Source organism: Oncorhynchus clarkii, chromosome 23 (genome assembly GCF_045791955.1).
Source record: "Oncorhynchus clarkii lewisi isolate Uvic-CL-2024 chromosome 23, UVic_Ocla_1.0, whole genome shotgun sequence".
NCBI lineage: Eukaryota > Metazoa > Chordata > Actinopteri > Salmoniformes > Salmonidae > Oncorhynchus > Oncorhynchus clarkii.
In genome coordinates, this window is record NC_092169.1 from 59,371,376 (window position 1) to 59,388,121 (window position 16,746).

The following is a 16,746-nucleotide window of genomic DNA, read 5'->3' on the forward strand; positions in this document are numbered from 1 at the left end:
TGGCGAATTTGGATCCTATAGCTTGTTGGTGTAATGAGGATCAGTTTTTCTGCATACACAGTAGAAGTGGTACGTTGTGTGTAAACTAAGTACTCGGGACAGTAGGGCGAGTTGGAGTCGTAGGACTACCGGAGCGCTGGTAGTTCTCTGTCTGTGGCTCTTCTTGTTATATAAGTTGGATTTGGCCCCGCAAAGTGGTCAGGCCTCCGACCGATGGAGGTCTGCACAGATGCCAACAGCCACTGGCAGAGAAGACAGGGAAGAAATCACCATTAACCTCCCTATAGGCTGCTATAGCCTACACATTCTATCATTTTCATGGAATTTTTGTGGTAATTAAATATAGTTTATTCAGAATAAATGTTACAGAAATATTTTTACCAGCTCCTCCCACTTCCAATGTTGATCATCTCAACTACTGACTCCTCCCATTTCCAATGTTGATCATCTCAACTACAGACTCCTCCCACTTCCAATGTTGATCATCTCAACTACAGACTCCTCCCACTTCCAATGTTGACCATCTCAACTACAGACTCCTCCCACTTCCAATGTTGACCATCTCAACTACAGACTCCTCCCACTTCCAATGTTGACCATCTCAACTACAGACTCCTCCCACTTCCACTGTTGACCATCTCAACTACAGACTCCTCCCACTTCCAATGTTGACCATCTCAACTACAGACTCCTCCCACTTCCAATGTTGACCATCTCAACTACAGACTCCTCCCACTTCCAATGGCTTGTTGTTGTCTAACAAAGAGTGTTGGGATATGAACTCAGCTCCAACTCAGGGCCAAGGCTGTGCGTTGGGACACACACACACACTAGGGCCTTGAGCCCTTAAAAACAGTCTATGATGACAATGAACCAGGATGTGGCAGAACAAAATGACAATGTTCTCCACATCTCTTGGGAGTTTATATTTTTACAATTTTATTTAACCAGGTAGGATAGTTGAGAACACCTTTAATTAACCAGGGAGGCCAGTTGAGAACACCTTTATTTAACCAGGTAGGATAGTTGAGAACACCTTTAATTAACCAGGGAGGCCAGTTGAGAACACCTTTATTTAACCAGGTAGGCTAGTTGAGAACACCTTTATTTAACCAGGTAGGCTAGTTGAGAACACCTTTATTTAACCAGGTAGGCTAGTTGAGAACACCTTTATTTAACCAGGTAGGCCAGTTGAGAACACCTTTATTTAACCAGGTAGGCTAGTTGAGAACACCTTTATTTAACCAGGTAGGCCAGTTGAGAACAAGTTCTCATTTACAACTGTGACCTGGCCAAGATAAAGCAAAGCAGTGCGACACAAACAACAACACAGAGTTACACATGGAATAAACAAAACATACAGTCAATAACACAATAGAAAAAAAAAAGTCTATATACAGTGTGTGCAAATGGCGTGAATAAATAGGCCATAGTAGCAAAGTAATTACAATTTAGCAGATTAACACTGGAGTGATACAGTGGGGCAAAAAAGTATTTAGTCAGCCACCAATTGCGCAAGTTCTCCCACTTAAAAAGATGAGAGACCTGTAATTTTCATCAAAGGTACACTTCAACTGACAGACAAAATGAGAAAAAAAATCCAGAAAATCACATTGTAGGATTTTTAATGAATTTATTTGCAAATTATGGTGGAAAATAAGTATATATATTTGTAATCCAAAACATTAAACTTAGTCAGCTAAATCCACAGTACTATCACATGGACACAGCCCACTACTAGACCCAGTCCATCTCCACAGTACTATCACATGGACACAGCCCACTACTAGACCCAGTCCATCTCCACAGTACTATCACATGGACACAGCCCACTACTAGACCCAGTCCATCTCCACAGTACTATCACATGGACACAGCCCACTACTAGACCCAGTCCATCTCCACAGTACTATCACATGGACACAGCCCACTACTAGACCCAGTCCACTAGACCCAGTCCATCTCCACAGTACTATCACATGGACACAGCCCAATACTAGACCCAGTCCACTAGACCCAGTCCATCTCCACAGTACTATCACATGGACACAGCCCACTACTAGACCCAGTCCACTAGACCCAGTCCACTAGACCCAGTCCATCTCCACAGTACTATCACATGGACACAGCCCACTACTAGACCCAGTCCACTAGACCCAGTCCACTAGACCCAGTCCATCTCCACAGTACTATCACATGGACACAGCCCACTACTAGACCCAGTCCACTAGACCCAGTCCATCTCCATCCAGTCCACTAGACCCAGTCCATCTCCATCCAGTCCACTAGACCCAGTCCATCTCCATCCAGTCCACTAGACCCAGTCCATCTCCACAGTACTATCACATGGACACAGCCCACTACTAGACCCAGTCCACTAGACCCAGTCCACTAGACCCAGTCCATCTCCACAGTACTATCACATGGACACAGCCCAATACTAGACCCAGTCCACTAGACCCAGTCCATCTCCACAGTACTATCACATGGACACAGCCCACTACTAGACCCAGTCTACTAGACCCAGTCCATCTCCACAGTACTATCACATGGACACAGCCCACTACTAGACCCAGTCCACTAGACCCAGTCCATCTCCACAGTACTATCACATGGACACAGCCCACTACTAGACCCAGTCCACTAGATCCAGTCCAGTCCACTAGACCCAGTCCATCTCCATCCAGTCCACTAGACCCAGTCCATCTCCATCCAGTCCACTAGACCCAGTCCATCTCCATCCAGTCCACTAGACCCAGTCCATCTCCATCCAGTCCACTAGACCCAGTCCATCTCCATCCAGTCCACTAGACCCAGTCCATCTCCATCCAGTCCATCTCCATCCAGTCCACTAGACCCAGTCCATCTCTATCCAGTCCACTAGACCCAGTCCACTACACCCAGTCCATCTCCATCCAGTCCGTCCTCAGTGTGTAAAGAGGCTACTGGCTTTAGGCACCTTCAGGTAAACATGAGGTTATTAACTTACCTAACTAGCTGCCCTCTGACCATGAGGTTATTAACTTACCTAACTAGCTGCCCTCTGACCATGAGGTTATTAACTTACCTAACTAGTTGCCCTCTGACCATGAGGTTATTAACTTACCTAACTAGTTGCCCTCTGACCATGAGGTTATTAACTTACCTAACTAGTTGCCCTCTGACCATGAGGTTATTAACTTACCTAACTAGTTGCCCGCTGACCATGAGGTTATTAACTTACCTAACTAGTTGCCCTCTGACCATGAGGTTATTAACTTACCTAACTAGCTGCCCTCTGACCATGAGGTTATTAACTTACCTAACTAGTTACCCTCTGACCATGAGGTTATTAAGTTAAATCTCCTCCATCTTGGCTCCAAGATGGCTCTATCTCCTCCAATACTGTGTTCCTCCGTCTTGGCTCCAACATGGCTCTATCTCCTCTAAGACTGTGTTCTTCTATCTCTCCATGGCTCTCTATGTTAGTGGGTTTCTCCCTGTTGTCAGATCGTACTAGAGTAATCACTGTGTGTGTGTGGTGTATTGTGGTGGTGAAGGTGGTTCTTCCTGGTCCTCTCCTCACTGGCCCCGGAGCTTCAGGATGGTTTCCACAGCCTCCGCAAGGTTGTCCACATAGCCATCAGCTGTTACTGTGGGGTGCTTCTCATCACTGGGCCTACAGAGAGAGAGAGACAGAGAAAGAGAGAGACAGACAGACAGACAAAGAGAGACATACAGAGAGACAGACAGACAGAGAGAAAGAGGCTGAATGCAGTGGTGTGCAGCATTGAATATTGAGGAGGCCATACATGCCTTGTGTTAACTGTCTGTCAACAAATCACATTTTATTTGTCACATGCGCAGAATACAACAGGTGTAGACCTCACAGTGAAACAGCTTACTGTACAAGCCCTTAACCAACAGGTGTAGACCTCACAGTGAAACAGCTTACTATACAAGCCCTTAACCAACAGGTGTAGTAGACCTCACAGTGAAACAGCTTACCGTACAAGCCCTTAACCAACAGGTGTAGACCTCACAGTGAAACAGCTTACTGTACAAGCCCTTAACCAACAGGTGTAGACCTCACAGTGAAACAGCTTACTGTACAAGCCCTTAACCAACAGGTGTAGACCTCACAGTGAAACAGCTTACCGTACAAGCCCTTAACCAACAGGTGTAGACCTCACAGTGAAACAGCTTACTGTACAAGCCCTTAACCAACAATGCTTTAAGAAGTTAAGAAAAATGTATTAAGTAAAAAATAAAAGTAACAAATAATTAAAGATCCGCAGTAAAATAACAATAGTTATGTGTGGAGTGTGGAGGCTATATACAGGGTATTACGGTACAGAGTCAATGTGGAGGCTATATACAGGGGGTACCGGTACAGAGTCAATGTGGAGGCTATATACAGGGTATTACGGTACAGAGTCAATGTGGAGGCTATATACAGGGGGTACCGGTACAGAGTCAATGTGGAGGCTACATACAGGGTATTACGGTACAGAGTCAATGTGGAGGCTATATACAGGGGGTACCGGTACAGAGTCAATGTGGAGGCTACATACAGGGTATTACGGTACAGAGTCAATGTGGAGGCTATATACAGGGTATTACGGTACAGAGTCAATGTGGAGGCTATATACAGGGTGTTACGGTACCGAGTCAATGTGGAGACTATATACAGGGTATTACGGTACAGAGTCAATGTGGAGGCTATATACAGGGTATTACGGTACAGAGTCAATGTGGAGGCTATATACAGGGTATTACGGTACCGAGTCAATGTGGAGACTATATACAGGGTATTACGGTACAGAGTCAATGTGGAGGCTATATACAGGGTATTACGGTACCGAGTCAATGTGGAGACTATATACAGGGTATTACGGTACAGAGTCAATGTGGAGGCTATATACAGGGTATTACGGTACCGAGTCAATGTGGAGACTATATACAGGGTATTACGGTACAGAGTCAATGTGGAGGCTATATACAGGGTATTACGGTACAGAGTCAATGTGGAGGCTATATACAGGGTATTACGGTACAGAGTCAATGTGGAGGCTATATACAGGGTATTACGGTACAGAGTCAATGTGGAGGCTATATACAGGGTATTACGGTACAGAGTCAATGTGGAGGCTATATACAGGGTATTACGGTACAGAGTCAATGTGGAGGCTATATACAGGGTATTACGGTACAGAGTCAATGTGGAGGCTATATACAGGGGGTACCGGTACAGAGTCAATGTGGAGGCTATATACAGGGGGTACTGGTACAGAGTCAATGTGGAGGCTATATACAGGGTATTACGGTACAGAGTCAATGTGGAGGCTATATACAGGGTATTACGGTACAGAGTCAATGTGGAGGCTATATACAGGGTATTACGGTACAGAGTCAATGTGGAGGCTATATACAGGGTATTACGGTACAGAGTCAATGTGGAGGCTATATACAGGGTATTACGGTACAGAGTCAATGTGGAGGCTATATACAGGGTATTACGGTACAGAGTCAATGTGGAGGCTATATACAGGGTATTACGGTACAGAGTCAATGTGGAGGCTATATACAGGGTATTACGGTACCGAGTCAATGTGGAGGCTATATACAGGGTATTACGGTACAGAGTCAATGTGGAGGCTATATACAGGGTATTACGGTACAGAGTCAATGTGGAGGCTATATACAGGGGGTACTGGTACAGAGTCAATGTGGAGGCTATATACAGGGTATTACGGTACCGAGTCAATGTGGAGGCTATATACTGGGGGTACCGGTACAGAGTCAATGTGGAGGCTATATACTGGGGGTACCGGTACAGAGTCAATGTGGAGGCTATTTACAGGGGGTACCAGTACAGAGTCAATGTGGAGGCTATATACAGGGTATTACGGTACAGAGTCAATGTGGAGGCTATATACAGGGTATTACGGTACAGAGTCAATGTGGAGGCTATATACAGGGTATTACGGTACAGAGTCAATGTGGAGGCTATATACAGGGTATTACGGTACAGAGTCAATGTGGAGGCTATATACAGGGGGTACCTAAAGCCTAGAGCCACACTGAGCTGAACACACACACACACACACACACACACACACACACACACACACACGTCAAATGAAGAATTGGTTGCAAGAACCTCCATCTCTACTATGAGGATGGAGCCGTGTATCTGTTAAGGGGGGCGGGGGGGGGGGGGGGGGGGTTTACACTTAGCTACCAAACATTCCATCCCCACAATAAAATGTTCTCCGACAACAAGCAAGCATTTATCATCACCGGGAGGAAGACAACAAAAAAAGCATATTTTTTCTTCCATTTATAATCTTATGACCATAAACATGGCCTTTATTTCCTAATCGGCTTTGGTATCACGATTCCATAACCCCAAAGGAGGACGAGGAGAAGGTCATAAACAGGGTCATTACTATCACATCTGGCTGGAGATATCAATAAGTGCCTTTCATCTCCCTCCGTGTTCTCCCTCAGTAGGGTTCAATACAGGCATTTGAAGCAGGCAGCCATATTGGAAGGTCTGGTTAACAGATTTAGGATGTTATAGCAGCCATATTGGAAGGTCTGGTTAACAGATTTAGGATGTTATAGCAGCCATATTGGAAGGTCTGGTTAACAGATTTAGGATGTTATAGCAGCCATATTGGAAGGTCTGGTTAACAGATTTAGGATGTTATAGCAGCCATATTGGAAGGTCTGGTTAACAGATTTAGGATGTTATAAGCAGACATATTGGAAGGCCTGGTGGGAACTACACAGGAGGCCTGAGACAGAGCATTGATAGAGCAGCGCCTGATTGACTTGGTCTAGTCCCAAATGACACCCTATCCCCTACATAGTGCACTACTACTTTTGAACTACGAAAGGTAACAGGGTTCCATTTGGACCGTAACCTTGGAGACAGCCAGCTGTGTTTTCCCACATCTCGCTGTGGTTTATGGCTCTCCACAGAGTTTACGGGGTCATGCAAGGCTAAACGAGGTTAAACAAGGCTAAATCTCACGTCTCACACTCACAATGTGAAAGTAGCAGATAGTGTTTGTGTGAGGCTGAACGAGCCATCTGCACATCAGTTACATGACACACACACACACACACACACACACGGCCCCCTTTGGCTCAGATCAGTGCCAATTTGTCACCGTGTGTGTGTGTGTGTGTATATATACAGTGCCTTGCGAAAGTATTCGGCCCCCTTGAACTTTGCGACCTTTTCAGGCTTCAAACATAAAGATATAAAACTGTATTTTTTTGTGAAGAATCAACAACAAGTGGGACACAATCATGAAGTGGAACGACATTTATTGGATATTTCAAACTTTTTTAACAAATCAAAAACTGAAAAATTGGGCGTGCAAAATTATTCAGCCCCTTTACTTTCAGTGCAGCAAACTCTCTCCAGAAGTTCATCTCTGAATGGTCCAATGTTGACCTAAATGACTAATGATGATAAATACAATCCACCTGTGTGTAATCAAGTCTCCGTATAAATGCACCTGCACTGTGATAGTCTCAGAGGTCCGTTAAAAGCGCAGAGAGCATCATGAAGAACAAGGAACACACCAGGCAGGTCCGAGATACTGTCGTGAAGAAGTTTAAAGCCGGATTTGGATACAAAAAGATTTCCCAAGCTTTAAACATCCCAATGAGCACTGTGCAAGCGATAATATTGAAATGGAAGGAGTATCAGACCACTGCAAATCTACCAAGACCTGGCCGTCCCTCTAAACTTTCAGCTCATCCAAGGAGAAGACTGATCAGAGATGCAGCCAAGAGGCCCATGATCACTCTGGATGAACTGCAGAGATCTACAGCTGAGGTGGGAGACTCTGTCCATAGGACAACAATCAGTCGTATATTGCACAAATCTGGCCTTTATGGAAGAGCGGCAAGAAGAAAGCCATTTCTTAAAGATATCCATAAAAAGTGTCGTTTAAAGTTTGCCACAAGCCACCTGGGAGACACACCAAACATGTGGAAGAAGGTGCTCTGGTCAGATCAAACCAAAATTGAACTTTTTGGCAACAATGCAAACGTTATGTTTGGCGTAAAAGCAACACAGCTCATCACCCTGAACACACCATCCCCACTGTCAAACATGGTGGTGGCAGCATCATGGTTTGGGCCTGCTTTTCTTCAGCAGGGACTTGGAAGATGGTTAAAATTGATGGGAAGATGGATGGAGCCAAATACAGGACCATTCTGGAAGAAAACCTGATGGAGTCTGCAAAAGACCTGAGACTGGGACGGAGATTTGTCTTCCAACAAGACAATGATCCAAAACATAAAGCAAAATCTACAATGGAATGGTTCAAAAAAACATATCCAGGTGTTAGAATGGCCAAGTCAAAGTCCAGACCTGAATCCAATCGAGAATCTGTGGAAAGAACTGAAAACTGCTGTTCACAAATGCTCTCCATCCAACCTCACTTAGCTCGAGCTGTTTTGCAAGGAGGAATGGGAAAAAATTTCAGTCTCTCGATGTGCAAAACTGATAGAGACATACCCCAAGCGATTTACAGCTGTAATCGCAGCAAAAGGTGGCGCTACAAAGTATTAACTTAAGGGGGCTGAATAATTTTGCACGCCCAATTTTTCAGTTTTTGATTTGTTAAAAAAGTTTGAAATATCCAATAAATGTCGTTCCACTTCATGATTGTGTCCCACTTGTTGTTGATTCTTCACAAAAAAATACAGTTTTATATCTTTATGTTTGAAGCCTGAAATATGGCAAAAGGTCGCAAAGTTCAAGGGGGCCGAATACTTTCGCAAGGCACTGTATATACACTACCGTTTAAAAGTTTGGGGTCATTTAGAAAAGTCCTTGTTTTTTAAAGAAAAGCTTTTTTTCTGTCCATTAAAATAACATCAAATTGATCAGAAATACAGTGTAGACATTGTTCATGTTGTAAATGACTAATGTAGCTGGAAACGGCTGATTGTTAATGGAATATCTACATAGGCGTACAGAGGCCCATTATCAGCAACCATCACTCCTGTGTTCCAATGGCACGTTGTGTTAGCTAATCCAAGTTTATCATTTTAAAAGGCTAATTGATCATTAGAAAACCCTTTTGCAATTATATTAGCACATCTGAAAACTGTTGTATTGATTAAAGAAGCAATACAACTGGCCTTCTTTAGACTAGTTTAGTATCTGGAGCATCAGCATTTGTGGGTTCGATTACAGGCTCAAAATGGCCAGAAGCAAATACCTTTCTTCTGAAACTCGTCAGTCTCTTCTTGTTCTGAGAAATGAAGGCTATTCCATGTGAGAAATTGCCAAGAAACAGAAGATCTCATACAACGCTGTGTCCTACTCCCTTCACAGAACAGCACAAACTGGCTCTAACCAGAATAGAAAGAGGAGTGGGAGGCCCCGGTGCACAACTGAGCAAGAGGACAAGTACATTATAGTGTCCCGTGTTGTGTGGCTGACTGTCCTGGGGTCCTGTGTAGTGTGGCTGACTGTCCTGGGGTCCTGTGTAGTGTGGCTGACTGTCCCGGGGTCCTGTGTTGTGTGGCTGACTGTCCCGGGGTCCTGTGTAGTGTGGCTGACTGTCCTGGGGTCCTGTGTTGTGTGGCTGACTGTCCTGGGGTCCTGTGTTGTGTGGCTGACTGTCCTGGGGTCCTGTGTAGTGTGGCTGACTGTCCCGGGGTCCTGTGTTGTGTGGCTGACTGTCCCGGGGTCCTGTGTAGTGTGGCTGACTGTCCCGGGGTCCTGTGTTGTGTGGCTGACTGTCCCGGGGTCCTGTGTTGTGTGGGTGACTGTCCTGGGGTCCTGTGTTGTGTGGCTGACTGTCCTGGGGTCCTGTGTTGTGTGGCTGATTGTCCTGTGTTGTGTGGCTGACTGTCCCGGGGTCCTGTGTAGTGTGGCTGACTGTCCCGGGGTCCTGTGTTGTGTGGCTGACTGTCCTGGGGTCCTGTGTTGTGTGGCTGACTGTCCTGTGTTGTGTGGCTGACTGTCCCGGGGTCCTGTGTTGTGTGGCTGACTGTCCTGGGGTCCTGTGTTGTGTGGCTGACTGTCCTGTGTTGTGTGGCTGACTGTCCCGGGGTCCTGTGTAGTGTGGCTGACTGTCCCGGGGTCCTGTGTTGTGTGGCTGACTGTCCTGGGGTCCTGTGTTGTGTGGCTGACTGTCCTGTGTTGTGTGGCTGACTGTCCCGGGGTCCTGTGTAGTGTGGCTGACTGTCCTGGGGTCCTGTGTTGTGTGGCTGACTGTCCCGGGGTCCTGTGTTGTGTGGCTGACTGTCCCGGGGTCCTGTGTTGTGTGGCTGACTGTCCTGGGGTCCTGTGTTGTGTGGCTGACTGTCCTGGGGTCCTGTGTTGTGTGGCTGACTGTCCTGTGTTGTGTGGCTGACTGTCCCGGGGTCCTGTGTAGTGTGGCTGACTGTCCTGGGGTCCTGTGGCTGACTGTCCCGGGGTCCTGTGTTGTGTGGCTGACTGTCCTGGGGTCCTGTGTTGTGTGGCTGATTGTCCTGTGTTGTGTGGCTGACTGTCCCGGGGTCCTGTGTAGTGTGGCTGACTGTCCCGGGGTCCTGTGTTGTGTGGCTGACTGTCCCGGGGTCCTGTGTAGTGTGGCTGACTGTCCCGGGGTCCTGTGTAGTGTGGCTGACTGTCCCGGGGTCCTGTGTTGTGTGGCGGACTGTCCCGGGGTCCTGTGTTGTGTGGCTGACTGTCCTGGGGTCCTGTGTTGTGTGGCTGACTGTCCTGTGTAGTGTGGCTGACTGTCCTGTGTAGTGTGGCTGACTGTCCCGGGGTCCTGTGTTGTGTGGCTGACTGTCCCGGGGTCCTGTGTTGTGTGGCTGACTGTCCCGGGGTCCTGTGTAGTGTGGCTGACTGTCCCGGGGTCCTGTGTTGTGTGGCTGACTGTCCTGGGGTCCTGTGTTGTGTGGCTGATTGTCCTGTGTTGTGTGGCTGACTGTCCCGGGGTCCTGTGTTGTGTGGCTGACTGTCCCGGGGTCCTGTGTAGTGTGGCTGACTGTCCCGGGGTCCTGTGTTGTGTGGCTGACTGTCCCGGGGTCCTGTGTTGTGTGGCTGACTGTCCCGGGGTCCTGTGTAGTGTGGCTGACTGTCCCGGGGTCCTGTGTTGTGTGGCTGACTGTCCCGGGGTCCTGTGTTGTGTGGGTGACTGTCCTGGGGTCCTGTGTTGTGTGGCTGACTGTCCTGGGGTCCTGTGTTGTGTGGCTGATTGTCCTGTGTTGTGTGGCTGACTGTCCCGGGGTCCTGTGTAGTGTGGCTGACTGTCCCGGGGTCCTGTGTTGTGTGGCTGACTGTCCTGGGGTCCTGTGTTGTGTGGCTGACTGTCCTGTGTTGTGTGGCTGACTGTCCCGGGGTCCTGTGTTGTGTGGCTGACTGTCCTGGGGTCCTGTGTTGTGTGGCTGACTGTCCTGTGTTGTGTGGCTGACTGTCCCGGGGTCCTGTGTAGTGTGGCTGACTGTCCCGGGGTCCTGTGTAGTGTGGCTGACTGTCCCGGGGTCCTGTGTTGTGTGGCTGACTGTCCCGGGGTCCTGTGTAGTGTGGCTGACTGTCCCAGGGGTCCTGTGTTGTGTGTCTGACTGTCCCAGGGGTCCTGTGTTGTGTGGCTGACTGTACGGGGTCCTGTGTAGTGTGGCTGACTGTCCTGGGGTCCTGTGTTGTGTGGCTGACTGTCCTGGGGTCCTGTGTTGTGTGGCTGACTGTCCCGGGGTCCTGTGTAGTGTGGCTGACTGTCCCGGGGTCCTGTGTTGTGTGGCTGACTGTCCTGGGGTCCTGTATTGTGTGGCTGACTGTCCTGGGGTCCTGTGTTGTGTGGCTGACTATCCCGGGGTCCTGTGTTGTGTGGCTGACTGTCCTGTGTTGTGTGGCTGACTGTCCTGGGGTCTTGTGTTGTGTGGCTGACTGTCCTGGGGTCCTGTGTAGTGTGGCTGACTGTCCTGGGGTCCTGTGTAGTGTGGCTGACTGTCCTGGGGTCCTGTGTAGTGTGGCTTACTGTCCTGGGGTCCTGTGTAGTGTGGCTGACTGTCCTGGGGTCCTGTGTAGTGTGGCTGACTGTCCTGTGTAGTGTGGCTGACTGTCCTGTGTTGTGTGGCTGACTGTCCTGTGTTGTGTGGCTGACTGTCCTGTGTTGTGTGGCTGACTGTCCTGTGTTGTGTGGCTGACTGTCCTGTGTTGTGTGGCTGACTGTCCTGTGTTGTGTGGCTGACTGTCCTGTGTTGTGTGGCTGACTGTCCTGTGTTGTGTGGCTGACTGTCCTGTGTTGTGTGGCTGACTGTCCCGGGGTCCTGTGTTGTGTGGATGACTGTCCCGGGGTCCTGTGTAGTGTGGCTGACTGTCCCGGGGTCCTGTGTTGTGTGGCTGACTGTCCCGGGGTCCTGTGTTGTGTGGCTGACTGTCCCGGGGTCCTGTGTTGTGTGGCTGACTGTCCCGGGGTCCTGTGTTGTGTGGCTGACTGTCCTGGGGTCCTGTGTTGTGTGGCTGACTGTCCTGGGGTCCTGTGTTGTGTGGCTGACTGTCCTGTGTTGTGTGGCTGACTGTCCCGGGGTCCTGTGTAGTGTGGCTGACTGTCCTGGGGTCCTGTGGCTGACTGTCCCGGGGTCCTGTGTTGTGTGGCTGACTGTCCTGGGGTCCTGTGTTGTGTGGCTGACTGTCCTGTGTTGTGTGGCTGACTGTCCCGGGGTCCTGTGTAGTGTGGCTGACTGTCCCGGGGTCCTGTGTTGTGTGGCTGACTGTCCTGGGGTCCTGTGTTGTGTGGCTGACTGTCCTGTGTTGTGTGGCTGACTGTCCCGGGGTCCTGTGTAGTGTGGCTGACTGTCCTGGGGTCCTGTGTTGTGTGGCTGACTGTCCCGGGGTCCTGTGTTGTGTGGCTGACTGTCCCGGGGTCCTGTGTTGTGTGGCTGACTGTCCTGGGGTCCTGTGTTGTGTGGCTGACTGTCCTGGGGTCCTGTGTTGTGTGGCTGACTGTCCTGTGTTGTGTGGCTGACTGTCCCGGGGTCCTGTGTAGTGTGGCTGACTGTCCTGGGGTCCTGTGGCTGACTGTCCCGGGGTCCTGTGTTGTGTGGCTGACTGTCCTGGGGTCCTGTGTTGTGTGGCTGATTGTCCTGTGTTGTGTGGCTGACTGTCCCGGGGTCCTGTGTAGTGTGGCTGACTGTCCCGGGGTCCTGTGTTGTGTGGCTGACTGTCCCGGGGTCCTGTGTAGTGTGGCTGACTGTCCCGGGGTCCTGTGTAGTGTGGCTGACTGTCCCGGGGTCCTGTGTTGTGTGGCGGACTGTCCCGGGGTCCTGTGTTGTGTGGCTGACTGTCCTGGGGTCCTGTGTTGTGTGGCTGACTGTCCTGTGTAGTGTGGCTGACTGTCCTGTGTAGTGTGGCTGACTGTCCCGGGGTCCTGTGTTGTGTGGCTGACTGTCCCGGGGTCCTGTGTTGTGTGGCTGACTGTCCCGGGGTCCTGTGTAGTGTGGCTGACTGTCCCGGGGTCCTGTGTTGTGTGGCTGACTGTCCTGGGGTCCTGTGTTGTGTGGCTGATTGTCCTGTGTTGTGTGGCTGACTGTCCCGGGGTCCTGTGTTGTGTGGCTGACTGTCCCGGGGTCCTGTGTAGTGTGGCTGACTGTCCCGGGGTCCTGTGTTGTGTGGCTGACTGTCCCGGGGTCCTGTGTTGTGTGGCTGACTGTCCCGGGGTCCTGTGTAGTGTGGCTGACTGTCCCGGGGTCCTGTGTTGTGTGGCTGACTGTCCCGGGGTCCTGTGTTGTGTGGGTGACTGTCCTGGGGTCCTGTGTTGTGTGGCTGACTGTCCTGGGGTCCTGTGTTGTGTGGCTGATTGTCCTGTGTTGTGTGGCTGACTGTCCCGGGGTCCTGTGTAGTGTGGCTGACTGTCCCGGGGTCCTGTGTTGTGTGGCTGACTGTCCTGGGGTCCTGTGTTGTGTGGCTGACTGTCCTGTGTTGTGTGGCTGACTGTCCCGGGGTCCTGTGTTGTGTGGCTGACTGTCCTGGGGTCCTGTGTTGTGTGGCTGACTGTCCTGTGTTGTGTGGCTGACTGTCCCGGGGTCCTGTGTAGTGTGGCTGACTGTCCCGGGGTCCTGTGTAGTGTGGCTGACTGTCCCGGGGTCCTGTGTTGTGTGGCTGACTGTCCCGGGGTCCTGTGTAGTGTGGCTGACTGTCCCAGGGGTCCTGTGTTGTGTGTCTGACTGTCCCAGGGGTCCTGTGTTGTGTGGCTGACTGTACGGGGTCCTGTGTAGTGTGGCTGACTGTCCTGGGGTCCTGTGTTGTGTGGCTGACTGTCCTGGGGTCCTGTGTTGTGTGGCTGACTGTCCCGGGGTCCTGTGTAGTGTGGCTGACTGTCCCGGGGTCCTGTGTTGTGTGGCTGACTGTCCTGGGGTCCTGTATTGTGTGGCTGACTGTCCTGGGGTCCTGTGTTGTGTGGCTGACTATCCCGGGGTCCTGTGTTGTGTGGCTGACTGTCCTGTGTTGTGTGGCTGACTGTCCTGGGGTCTTGTGTTGTGTGGCTGACTGTCCTGGGGTCCTGTGTAGTGTGGCTGACTGTCCTGGGGTCCTGTGTAGTGTGGCTGACTGTCCTGGGGTCCTGTGTAGTGTGGCTTACTGTCCTGGGGTCCTGTGTAGTGTGGCTGACTGTCCTGGGGTCCTGTGTAGTGTGGCTGACTGTCCTGTGTAGTGTGGCTGACTGTCCTGTGTTGTGTGGCTGACTGTCCTGTGTTGTGTGGCTGACTGTCCTGTGTTGTGTGGCTGACTGTCCTGTGTTGTGTGGCTGACTGTCCTGTGTTGTGTGGCTGACTGTCCTGTGTTGTGTGGCTGACTGTCCTGTGTTGTGTGGCTGACTGTCCTGTGTTGTGTGGCTGACTGTCCTGTGTTGTGTGGCTGACTGTCCCGGGGTCCTGTGTTGTGTGGATGACTGTCCCGGGGTCCTGTGTAGTGTGGCTGACTGTCCCGGGGTCCTGTGTTGTGTGGCTGACTGTCCCGGGGTCCTGTGTTGTGTGGCTGACTGTCCCGGGGTCCTGTGTTGTGTGGCTGACTGTCCCGGGGTCCTGTGTTGTGTGGCTGACTGTCCTGGGGTCCTGTGTTGTGTGGCTGACTGTCCTGGGGTCCTGTGTTGTGTGGCTGACTGTCCTGTGTTGTGTGGCTGACTGTCCCGGGGTCCTGTGTAGTGTGGCTGACTGTCCTGGGGTCCTGTGGCTGACTGTCCCGGGGTCCTGTGTTGTGTGGCTGACTGTCCTGGGGTCCTGTGTTGTGTGGCTGATTGTCCTGTGTTGTGTGGCTGACTGTCCCGGGGTCCTGTGTAGTGTGGCTGACTGTCCCGGGGTCCTGTGTTGTGTGGCTGACTGTCCCGGGGTCCTGTGTAGTGTGGCTGACTGTCCCGGGGTCCTGTGTAGTGTGGCTGACTGTCCCGGGGTCCTGTGTTGTGTGGCGGACTGTCCCGGGGTCCTGTGTTGTGTGGCTGACTGTCCTGGGGTCCTGTGTTGTGTGGCTGACTGTCCTGTGTAGTGTGGCTGACTGTCCTGTGTAGTGTGGCTGACTGTCCCGGGGTCCTGTGTTGTGTGGCTGACTGTCCCGGGGTCCTGTGTTGTGTGGCTGACTGTCCCGGGGTCCTGTGTAGTGTGGCTGACTGTCCCGGGGTCCTGTGTTGTGTGGCTGACTGTCCTGGGGTCCTGTGTTGTGTGGCTGATTGTCCTGTGTTGTGTGGCTGACTGTCCCGGGGTCCTGTGTAGTGTGGCTGACTGTCCCGGGGTCCTGTGTAGTGTGGCTGACTGTCCCGGGGTCCTGTGTTGTGTGGCTGACTGTCCTGGGGTCCTGTATTGTGTGGCTGACTGTCCTGGGGTCCTGTGTTGTGTGGCTGACTATCCCGGGGTCCTGTGTTGTGTGGCTGACTGTCCTGTGTTGTGTGGCTGACTGTCCTGGGGTCTTGTGTTGTGTGGCTGACTGTCCTGGGGTCCTGTGTAGTGTGGCTGACTGTCCTGGGGTCCTGTGTAGTGTGGCTGACTGTCCTGGGGTCCTGTGTAGTGTGGCTTACTGTCCTGGGGTCCTGTGTAGTGTGGCTGACTGTCCTGGGGTCCTGTGTAGTGTGGCTGACTGTCCTGTGTAGTGTGGCTGACTGTCCTGTGTTGTGTGGCTGACTGTCCTGTGTTGTGTGGCTGACTGTCCTGTGTTGTGTGGCTGACTGTCCTGTGTTGTGTGGCTGACTGTCCTGTGTTGTGTGGCTGACTGTCCTGTGTTGTGTGGCTGACTGTCCTGTGTTGTGTGGCTGACTGTCCTGTGTTGTGTGGCTGACTGTCCTGTGTTGTGTGGCTGACTGTCCCGGGGTCCTGTGTTGTGTGGATGACTGTCCCGGGGTCCTGTGTAGTGTGGCTGACTGTCCCGGGGTCCTGTGTTGTGTGGCTGACTGTCCCGGGGTCCTGTGTTGTGTGGCTGACTGTCCCGGGGTCCTGTGTTGTGTGGCTGACTGTCCCGGGGTCCTGTGTTGTGTGGCTGACTGTCCTGGGGTCCTGTGTTGTGTGGCTGACTGTCCTGGGGTCCTGTGTTGTGTGGCTGACTGTCCTGTGTTGTGTGGCTGACTGTCCCGGGGTCCTGTGTAGTGTGGCTGACTGTCCTGGGGTCCTGTGGCTGACTGTCCCGGGGTCCTGTGTTGTGTGGCTGACTGTCCTGGGGTCCTGTGTTGTGTGGCTGATTGTCCTGTGTTGTGTGGCTGACTGTCCCGGGGTCCTGTGTAGTGTGGCTGACTGTCCCGGGGTCCTGTGTTGTGTGGC

The 16,746-nt window shown here is 51.2% G+C and overlaps 1 protein-coding gene across 4 annotated transcripts in view; it reads right to left on the reverse strand.

The window, feature by feature from the left end:
* Positions 1 to 1,616: 1,616 nt before the first annotated feature.
* The window catches only part of LOC139381790 (phospholysine phosphohistidine inorganic pyrophosphate phosphatase), a 42,953-nt gene continuing 27,823 nt past the window's right edge, over positions 1,617 to 16,746 (reverse strand). The window contains exons 7-9 of one of the 4 annotated variants that reach the window (XM_071125552.1): positions 3,185 to 3,658; positions 2,853 to 3,028; positions 1,617 to 1,801 (exon numbers count right to left, since the gene is read on the reverse strand). In XM_071125552.1, the coding sequence (XP_070981653.1) occupies positions 3,562 to 3,658 (97 nt within the window). In that variant the 3' untranslated portion in view covers positions 1,617 to 1,801; positions 2,853 to 3,028; positions 3,185 to 3,561. The other 3 variants (XM_071125553.1, XM_071125551.1, XM_071125550.1) reach the window with 3 other exon arrangements.